This window comes from Elephas maximus, chromosome 20 (genome assembly GCF_024166365.1).
Source record: "Elephas maximus indicus isolate mEleMax1 chromosome 20, mEleMax1 primary haplotype, whole genome shotgun sequence".
Classification (NCBI taxonomy): domain Eukaryota; kingdom Metazoa; phylum Chordata; class Mammalia; order Proboscidea; family Elephantidae; genus Elephas; species Elephas maximus.
This window is the reverse complement of record NC_064838.1, coordinates 54,837,985-54,848,437: the sequence shown is the minus strand read 5'-3', so window position 1 is coordinate 54,848,437 and position 10,453 is coordinate 54,837,985. Positions and strand designations below refer to the sequence as shown.

Genomic DNA, 10,453 nt, shown 5'->3' with positions numbered 1-10,453 from the left:
GCCCAACAGAGTGCTCGGGCCAGCTCAACTGACCCAGGTAGAGGCAGAGCTGGGTCAATGGGGACCAGAAGGGCAGGTCCCGGCTCAGGCCATGCCCTAGGAGTCTCCCTTCCTCCCCTCCCTGATATACCCATCCATCCTGCCTACATTTCAAGGCCAAGCTAGAATCACTGCTCCTGTTCCAGGAAACCTTCTCAGTCTTCCCAGTATAGAGGGCCTGCCTTTCCTGGGGACTCCTGAGTCTCTCTGTGACTCCTATTCATAAGCCTTTGCTGAAAGCCAAACCTCAACCTCAGAGTGTTACTTGCTTTGTTTGGGTGGTCAGATCACCCCTGCCAGGTGGTTACCCTGTGTCCCACTATATGGATGAAGAAACAGAGGCTCGGAGAGGCAATGTAACTTGCTTAAGGCTACAATACCTGTGATGTTTGATGCCAAAGTCAACACTCCTCATGCCCAGACCAGACCACCTTTCCTGGGTACACCACAGGCTCCTGGACATGCTAACTCGAAGATTCCTTATCTTACATACTCTCTGTGCCGTCCTGATGGCCAGGCCTTGTGCAGGGCCCTAAAAGGGTGACAGGGACGAGGGAGACTTGGGTCCGAGCTTGATAAGAGTCTAGGGTGCATGTGTTCCTAAGCCCAAGGCAGAGGCTGCTGTATGTTTGTGGCAGGGCAGGAGTGGAAGGGATGGAGAATGGATTGAGATGGGGAGGCCTGGTTAAGTGGCAGGGGTCGGGGGAGTGGGCGGAGTCCCAGGAAGGCTTCCTGGCATAAACAGTACTTTACTTACAGGATCATAAATCCTTGGGATCAAGTGGTAGAGATGAGGGAAGAAGAACTGCAGGGGTAAAACGCCCAAGGCAGATTTCTTCTTTTTTTTTCCACAGAATAGGGAGCTGTCCAGCTCATTGGCTTGTGGAAGGCAGGCTGGGGTGGGTATCTTGCCATCCCTGGTGTCCTGAAAGCTCTTCATGGGCCTCCTCCTCCCTCATGCTGCATAGCTGAGCCCAGGGCCTGCTTGGCACATAGTAGGTGCTCCATAAAGTCCTCTGAGTCTCTTCTAGCCTGCTGAGCCTGCATGCAGAGCTGGCACCTGCCAGGCCCGGGACCCTCTCTGCTGGCTGCAGCCATACTGGCCCCTGCCACCCCATCTTCAAGCATGGGTAGATGGGTAGCCCCAGTTCTTTCTTCCTGAACCCACCGACATGCCTACCACGGAAGTCCCCCTATTCCTTGGGAAGGCTTAATTTCTTCCTCCCAAGCCTGCTTGCTGGAAGGACCAAGGATGTTGTGAGCCTCAGAAGTTAGAACGTGTAAACTCTTACTACCCGTTTACTCTTAATTACCTCCCGTCCTTATTTGTCTTCCTTTAATGGCCTGTCAACCAAAATCTCCCTCCTTTCCCTCGGCGCTGGCGGCCTCAATTAGATGCACATCTGTGGAGGTTGGAGCTGAAATGTCCAACCACCAATGACCATCTGCCACACCCAGCCTGGCTCCAGGTGCCTACTGGCCTGAACAGTCTTCGGGGACAGCACTGCCATCCTGGTGTCGAAGAAGAGGGAGGCTGCCACTGACATTTCCCGCTCTGCCATCACAGGTTCTGCCCTGGGAAAGTGCCCACGTAGCTCCACAGGGCACTTGAGAGGGGTAATGCCCTTGTGTGCTGGTCCCCCGGGGACTGGGAGCACAGGCATTTGCCCAGCAAACAGATGGGGGAGGGTACCATGGGCCTTCCCTGTCATGAGCATGGGGGAGACAAAGAGGTTAGAGATAGTTATTTGAAGGAGGGGCTGGGAGGGGACTTAGCCCAAGCTTGTTGATTCTTCTGGACAGACCCCTCATTCTGTGGGGTTCCAGCCTGGAGGGACTGCCCTGCCTGGGGGGCTGGGGTGAAACCTGGCACAATCAGGCCCCCGGATCACTGAGGACCCTGCCTGTCCTCCTTGAAGTTGGTCTGGCTTGGCTTCCCAGAATCCACCAGGTCCCAGGAGGCCTGTACTGCCTTCCTTTGATAATGTTTTTGGAGCCTCAGAGTTTTACCTGCTGAGTGGTCCCCGAGGGCTCACTCAGGTTGAGGGAGGGAGAAACTCCAAGAAACGCAGAAAGCTGCACCCTTGTCAAGCTCTGGCTAATGGGAATGGGGCAGGGGCAGGGGCAGGGGCAGCCCAGGCAGAACTGGAGAGTAAGTGAAGGGATCCCGAGCCATGTTTCCAGCCCTCCATCTCTTCACCCCTCAGTCCCAGGATCGCTGCTTTCCCCACCTTAACTGTAAACCCTCCTCAGGCTGACTGGTGAGTGACTGATGGGAGACCCACCAAGGTATCATGAGGTGTGTGGGCTCCTGGGTGCTCTGAACTCACCATCCCTCACTCCTCATGTTAGGCACAGAGTCTGTGGGCAGCTATTGCTGAGGGGTCCTGCCAGGCTAGGGGCCCATCCTATCTGTGCCAGAGAGAGAGCAGGGTCCCAGGGGCAACTTTAGGATCCGAAGGATGCTCTTCTCCAACTGTGAGCGTTTCAGTTTACCAAAGAGTTCACACCATTCTCACTTCATCCTGGAAATGGGAGGCGGGCTAGGCACCCATATGAGTATTCAAAGGGAGGAAACAGGCTCTGAGAGGCCTGCATGCCACAGAAGCAGAACTGACACCAGCACCAGCCTTCTCCCTGCAGCAGGGAAGACCCAGGGGCCTCCAGGACAGGAATGACTGGAGTGTGCATGGGTGAGCTCCCTGGCACTGTAGGGTCTGAATAGAGGCTGTGCAAGCCCTAAAGGCTGGGGCTGGAGGCTGGACTGCCCACGGCACCTGCTCTGCCCAGGAAGCGAAGTGAGGGGCCTCAGGGGGCTGCACTCCAACATCCACAGCTCCCTACAACTGGGCACTGGACTAGGGTTCCCACTCACGGCTCCGAGAGGCCCAGGCCCTTTCTTTCCATGACGGGCTGGGGCACATATCCTCACCACTCCCCTCCCAGGACCCTTGAAGGCAGCGGGAGGCACTGGGAGTGTAAGTTCAGGACTGTCCTCTCGTCTCTGCTTAAGCCTGCCATTCCTCCATCAAAGCTGTGACTCCAAAGCCTTAAGCCTGTTGAAGGTCGAACCCCCATAAGGGTCACATGCGCGCCTGCCCCGGGGCCGCTCTTCCAGTAGGCGGGGCGGAAAGGGACGCCGGAGCTTGGGGCGTGGGTGCTGGGTAGCACTGGCGACTCTCGGGCCGTGGCTGGGGCGCACGACGCGCGCGCGCGGTCTCGGCTCATCCGCGCGGCCGGGCAGGGCAGGCTTGGGGCTGCGCGGGGCCGAGGGGCGCGCGAGCAAGGCGGGCGCGTGGCCGCGGCGGGGGCGCGCGGGGGCGGGCCAGCCGGGGAGGGAGGGAGGGAGGGAGGGAGGGGGGAGGGCGGCGCCGGCAGGTTGGCGGCGGCCGCTATTTGAGCACGGGTCCCGGGCCAGGCGCTCAGAGCGCTTCGAGCCAGCGCGGCGGGGAGAACGCAGCGCGCAACCCTCAGAGGCCCGGCGCTGAGAAGGCGGCGGAGGAGGAGAGGCCGGATCGCCACCCGCGCCCCCACCCACAGCCTCCGTCGCCACCGCCCCCCCTCCCCGCGGCGCCGCATCTTGAATGGAAACATGGCGGTGCCGGCTCGGACCTGCGGCGCCTCCCGGCCCGGCCCGGCGCGGACCCCGCACCCCTGGCCAGGCCCCGGCGTCCAGCGCCCGGCGCCCGGGACCCCGCGCCCGCTGGTGCTGCTGCTGCTGTCGCCGCTGCTGTTGCTACCGCTGCTCGCCGCCCCCGGTGCCTCTGCCTACAGCTTCCCCCAGCAGCACACGTAAGTGGCTCCAGCCGGCCGCGGGACCCCGGCCGAGCCCTGCGCATCCCCCTGGCCCGCATCTGCCTTCCCCACCCCCGCGTCACCCGTCCGGGAGGGCGGGCGGCCGTGGTCCCATCGCTTCTGACTGCGTCGCGAAACTTCCCCGCGGTGCCCCGCCTCTCCCCTTCGCCCCACAACGGGGCACGACACGAGCTCCAAGCCCCTGGCTGGAACGAGGGGTCCGAGCTTGCCAGCTGATTCCCCTGACGCTGTCCCTGTGGGAGGGGCACCCGGAGTTGGATGAGGGGATGGCCAGCGACCCCTGCCCTATGCGTGGGCCCCACGTTCCCTCCCTGGTGAAAACCTGGCTCTTAGGGCCTGAGGTGGGGGCACCTCCACACCTGCCTTCGTGGGCCTTTTCCTTTGAGGGATGCCTGGATGCAGAGAATGACAGCACCTTTGTGTCCAGTGCCATAGAGGGGGTCGGAGTTCCATTTTCTTGGCTCTCACCTCATCCTGGGGGGAGGGTATCCTGGAAAGCTCAGTTGGGAGCTGGGAAGGGAGACAGCAGAAGGTGAGTGGCAGGCGGACCCTTGCCTATCCCTGCTGCAGCCACCAAAGGGGAAATAGCATCTACTAGCCCTGCCAGCTTCTGCTGGTTTATGGTCCTTCTGAACCTTCTTGCTCTCCTTGAGAGCCAGCAAACTCAGGTGTCCTCCTCTGGGTAAGCTTAGCCAGATGCGTCTGGGGCTGGAGTGGGTATTCATTGCGTTTGGCCTTTAGAACAACAGCCCCAGCCTTGTATGGTGCCCAGACACCTCTCGTCCCAGTGGCTTTGGGACACAGTGACCACCTTACAGTTATCTGTCCTGGGTCTGAAGAGCCACCTGTCCCTGGTTCCCACTGCCAGTGGCTAAGCCTGAGGTTTTGGATATGAGTAGCCAGGCTGCTGGTGGACAAGGGGAAGGGTCTGGCCTCAGGGAAGGGGTGAGGCTGGCTCTGCGTCATTAGACCAGTTCTGCCCCAGAGTAGGAGCCCCTGGTTCTGTCACAAAACCTGTCGACTCCAGCTTGTACGTTCTTCCAGGGAAAAACAAACTCGGCAAAGGCACTGCTCTGGGTCTCTTTCTCTGTCTTGTCATCTCTCCTCACGATGCCTGGCTGTGCTCAGGCGGGTGATCAGTTGGCAAATTACAGGTGCCTCACGGACGTGTCCTCTGTCAACGGTCTGGATTTTTCGTGTGTATGTGGAGGGTGGGGGTGCACAGGGAGGAGAGAATCGTATGGAAGTTCAGCGCTGGTGGCTGCGTTGTCTTTCATTTGCTGTAATGAAAATGGACTGAAACCACAATGTTTTTAAAAAAGCAAAAAAGCATTATTTGGTTGTTGTTCTTTCTTCCTCAAGGCCAAGCACGGGCCAAGCCACAATTCTTTTTTCTCAACCATTTCACAGCCCCTTGAGTGAAGGTTTAAGTAGATGTCTCCTTCCACCTCTCCCCACCTCGCTCCCTCCCCCTGCAACCTGCAGTGGGCCCGACGGCTGCTGGGTTTGCATGGGTTCCCCCTAGAAGCCAATGTGAGACCCTGACCAGAGTGGACATCTGTCCCTCTGCCCCTGGCCAGAAGATGGCGAGGCGGATGTGACAGTGGCGACACATTTCCAGCTGGATGGTCTCCTCTTGTCGATATAGTTGGAGCTAATTCGGGGGATTGGGACATGTCTTGCAAACCATAATTAGGGACCGAGAGTGGGGGCTGCAGAGCTCCGAGGGTCTAGGGGGAGGTGACAAATGGCATGACGATGCAGCAGGTTTGCCATGACAGCCAGCGCCCTTCAGTTGCCCTGGTCCCCGCAGATGTGGATGCCCGCTGATTCTCGGAGAGAGGAAGAAAAGGGAATCAAGTGAGCCCCCCCTACCCCACATGCCCACAGCTGGTTGGAGTTGGGGCTTTTGTTGAACTGACATGAAAGGCTGAGGCTGCCGTGAGGACCAGAGGGCTCCATGGGGCCACTCAGGGTCAGGTGGCCTCCCTGAACCCTCTCCTGGGTCATAGTGGCCAGACCAGCCCCTGACCAAGCCATGCAGGATGAGACTTTAATTTAATGCAGGTGGCTTTCCGAGGTGGGGAGTGGGACCCTCAGCCTCACGGCACTGGGAGGACGAGCTCTCGGTGGGGAGGGCCCTTGGTGGGAAAGTGATTTCCTCAGGAGATGTCTGGCAGTGCGACAGGGCTCAGCTTCAAAAGTTGCTGGGTTTTATGCAAGCTCAGGTTTAGGGTCTGGTTATATTTGTAATCGCTCTGGTAGCGTGGCTCTCTGCCCACCAGGCATAGCAGACCAAGGCTGCTGCTGAATTGAGGAGGGCAAAGGAGTGTCCCTTGGAGAGGGGACAGGGCTTTGGTTTTAAGGCAGGGGCCTCTCTCTTTCTACCTGGACCTGGATCAAGATAGCAAACAAGGAGGAGGCTACATGTGCTCAAATGGGTGTGTGTGTGTGTGTGTGTGTGTGTGTGTGTGTGTGTGTACATGTGTCTGCGGGGGGCAGGGGACGTGGAGTCAGAGCACACACACTGCCTTTCACCTGCTTCCTCTATTTCCAATCATGCCAGTGCCAGCCGCCACCAGCCATTCAGCCCTAACTGCTGCTGGCCGAGGGGCAGCCCTCCCTTCTTTGCCTCCCCTGTGTCTTTTCCTTCCCCATCTGGCAGTCACCTACCCCCTCTCCTACCCCCTTCTCTGAGTCTCTCAGCTTTTCTTCTCCCGCATCCATCTCCCCGTGCCCACCCTATGCTGCCAGCCTCTTTTGTTCTCCCTTTTGGGTCTAAGCCCCTCTGATCTCTGGCATCCCTGGATTCCTCTGGCCCCTGCTCTGAGCTGCCCAGCTGGCTACACCCTTTGACCCAGCTCTGCTTCAGTATGATGCTGACCAACACCTCCCTTCCTGTGGGGTTGGGTGTGTGGGGAGCAGTGAGGGGCTTAAGGAGTCTGGACGCCCCAGTAGATTAATAACAGCGGGAGGGTATGCTCCTCTCCTGAGCGGACATACAGGGAGCCATGCCCGAGACAGGGCATACGTCAGTCTGGCTATGGTTAATGGTGGGTGACGTGTGTCTGTCTGGGCCTCTGAGCCCGTCTCCACTTCCCTGTGGCTCAGCCTGCTGGGGGGAGGTAACATCACACAACTGGGTTCCCCCCCTTCCCAACAACCTGCTGCAGCTTTTGGGCGGGGAGGGGCAGAGGCTCCGTGGACTTCTACCACTGCACTGGGATGCAGAGCTGCAGAAGCTTTCCTGGTACTGAGGGTTTGTGGGGCTCCTGACTGCTGTCCTGCCCCGGGCCCCGCCTTCATTGGATACCTCCTCCTGGCCAGCTGAGTCAGGTTAACCCCCAAGAAGAGAGGGAGTCTGAAGACAAGTCACTTCATAGTCTTAGAGGTGAGTCTCACTCCAGATCCTTTGTCACACCCGTGTCCCTGATGAAAGACTGACTCCATTTGGCCCCATGAGTAGAGTGAGCCATTTCCCTCCTTCCCTGCTCTGCCTGTGTTCAGGTGGGGGACACAGCTTGGGGTCATGCTAGATGCCAGATGTAGGCTCTGTGGGCTCAACCTTTGGCCTCCAGAGCTGGCCCTCTCCATTGGGATGACCTTGCCTCAGTTTCCCCAACTGAGACAATAGATCTACTTAAGAGGCTGGTGGTGAGAATTAATGGGAGGGAGTTTAGCCCCTAATGGGCAGAAAAAGCTCTATCACTGGGCACCATGGTGGCTGTTGTTACTGTTAGCATCAGGCCCTGGTACTGCAGCCTGATGGGCCCCACCTGCCAGTCTTTTCTCAGAGCTCCTCTCTGTCAACACTCCCAAGCACCTTCCTGTCTCTCTGCTTTGCTCATGCTGTCCCCTCACTAGGGCATGCTTTCCTCAGGGTAGGGATTTAGATCCCCTCCTTCACAGTCTCATTCCTACACCTTCCGTAGGCTTCCCGCATCCCAACCCTAGGCTGTACCATTTGCTCAGGCTGTGCCCACCCACATGGGACTCCAGCTCCTTGGGGACAGACACTGGGCCGCCTCACTCCCTCCCTCCTCACAGCCTTGCTTGGCTGTGGTGTGGGACACTTTTAGGCTAATGATGTCATCTACCCACTGAGCCCAGGCCCCTCACCCACATTACCACCTTGACCTTAGAACCCTGTGGGATTGGAATGGTCATGCCCATCCCACAGATGAGGCAACTGAGACTCAGAAAGATGAAGGGACTTGCTCAAAGCCCCGCAAGTACTGGAGGCAGTGCTGGGAGAGGACCTGCTTCTGTCAGATGCTTAGCTGCCGTGCCAGGGGGCTGGGGACATCTGGGCAGTGGGCCAAGGAAGTGGGGACTCAAAACCTCAGTCTCTGGGGAGAAAAGGAAGAGTCCTAGGATGTGGGAGGTGTACCTAGGCCTCCCATCTCTAACCGTTCCCACTCTGACCCTCAGTCCTCTTCTGGGTCTCAGGCAACCCCTGGGCCTTCCTTGGCCCAGGACTGCCCTGCCAGCCTGGTGCTCATAGCCCAGTGCCCACCTCCGCCCAAGTGCATATACACACAGGCGGTGATGGAGCTGGGGCCCAGGGTTTCCCCTACCCTGAGGCTTCGAAATGTGGCCCGGCCTGCCTGGCAAGGAGGGGTGGGGGAGGACAGGAGGGGCTCCCTCTCCAGATTCCAGTATGATTCCAGAGAGAAGGGCCATGGGGCATTGATGGAAACCTGAGGCTGGATCCTTAGCCCTGAGGCAGCTCTGCCAGATTTGAGGGAACTTCAGAGGACTAGACCTTGTAGATGCTTGGGTTTTCTGCCCTTCTGGACAGGTGGGGTCTAGGGCGCTGGAGAACCAGGCTCTTAAGGGCTTGTTGCTAGGGAACTCTTTAAGGGGAAGCTGGAGATTTGGGAGTCAGAGAAGGTGGGCATGGGACATGCCTGGTGGGTTGTCGTCATCTATGGGGAGGGGGATTCTCCTTCCCCTTCCCACCCCCAGCTGCCACACACACACACACCCTCCCCTGGGCTGCCACTGCTGCCGGTGCCCCTCTGAAGGCCATTCTGGCTTCCAGATTCAAGCTTTGTCTTGGGACCTGATGACCTGTGTCTTTAAGCAGTTGGGCTCAGGGCCTCAGGCCTGGGGAGGGAGCACTGGAATCTGGGCTACAGTGAAGGCAGGGTGGAGGCTTTCCCACTGCTGACTCCATCCCCCTAGCCAGATGGGGAGATTTTTTTCATGGGCTAGTTTTTTTTTTCTTTTTCCTCTCTCCCCTGGGTGCCTGCTGTCTAAACAAGAAGCTACAGAATCAATATTGGGATTCCCAGGGGGAGGTGTATGTGTGGTTTTTGCTTTTTGTCCTTTCCCTTCCTCTCTTGTCCCTTGTAACCTGAAGAATCTCCTGAGCTGCCTGTGGCTAAGGGTGGGGGGGGGGCGGCGGGAGGGTTGGGGTACAGGTGATCACACAGACTGAGATGCCTCTGAGGAGTTGTGAGGTCCCCACAGGGTTCTCTTGAAGAAATCAGATGTCCTGTCATTCTCGTTCACATGGTCTGAGCCTGGCCTTGTGTGGGCAGGACCTAGGGACCAGGGCTCATCCAGGACCACCTAGCCCACCTCCAACCTCACTTGCCCCCTCTCCCCGGGATTTTTCCTTCTGGGACTGGGGCCTCCCAGACTAGGAGACCGTGCCTAGTTGGAACAAGGTGGGGGATCTTCACTTGGAGGGACCTGAGGGTGTCCACCTTGGGATAGCCTGGTCCTGGGGGGCCTTTGTCAAGGGCAAGCCCAGCTCAATCTTCTCGGCCGGACAGCTTGCAAGGTGACCTTGGATGGGGCCCTTCCTCTCCCTGGGCCTACATTTCCTCTCTTTTAGGACCGTTCCAACTCTGACATTCCAGGGATAAGAAGACAGATCTGGGGTGTTCCTGCTCCTCTCCACACTCTGCTCTAACTGTGGGGCCAAGCCTGACCCCCAGCTTATCTGGGCCTCATCTCTAGTGTGAGTTTGCCTGAACCTCCTATACCAGCCTCCAGCCACACCCTGGGTGTCTCAAAGCTGATTCCCAGACTGACCCACTTTGAGCTCTGATAATCCTAATTGTTTAGCAGAGGGAGGGGGACCGAAGTCTTTGCTGCTGACCACTAACGATCTGCCCCAACCTCGGGATTGATTCTCCTTAAGGAAAGGGAAGGAGCCACTCCCTCTGCCCATCTGTTCTCCACCCCACTCAGATCCTGGGGCCCCTCGAAGGCTCTGCTTCTTCCTCGAGGCCTTCCTTCCGTGCTGGCCAAGTGGTTCTGAATAAGCCCCCTTCTTGGTACACACTGAGGCTCTGCCATGCCTCTCAGCAACTGGGTGACCTTGGGAACTTCTTCAGCCTCTCCGGGTCTTGGGACCTCATCTATAAAACAGGGTTCCCGTGATTGCACTACCTCATCGTGTTGGGGAGTGAAAGGTCATGAGGCCAGGTCTGATCCCAGGGAGTGCACGATAAGGGCATGTCCAGCTGGGCCTGCTCTCTAAGTGCCAGGCACCTGTCACCTTACTCAGCCAGGCCCTACCAGCACCTGGAACCCAATTATGGTTTCTGGGTCTTTCCTCCCGTGCTTGGCTCCTGCCTCAACC

The 10,453-nt window shown here is 58.3% G+C and overlaps 1 protein-coding gene across 3 annotated transcripts in view; it reads left to right on the top strand.

Moving 5' to 3' along the window:
* The first annotated feature begins 3,427 nt into the window (after positions 1-3,427).
* The window catches only part of CACNA2D2 (calcium voltage-gated channel auxiliary subunit alpha2delta 2), a 155,501-nt gene continuing 148,475 nt past the window's right edge, over positions 3,428-10,453 (top strand). For all 3 annotated transcript variants that reach the window (XM_049862675.1, XM_049862673.1, XM_049862672.1), the window contains exon 1: positions 3,428-3,831. In XM_049862675.1, coding sequence (XP_049718632.1) covers positions 3,632-3,831 — 200 coding nt within the window. In that variant the 5' untranslated portion in view covers positions 3,428-3,631. The remainder of the gene's footprint in view (positions 3,832-10,453) is intronic.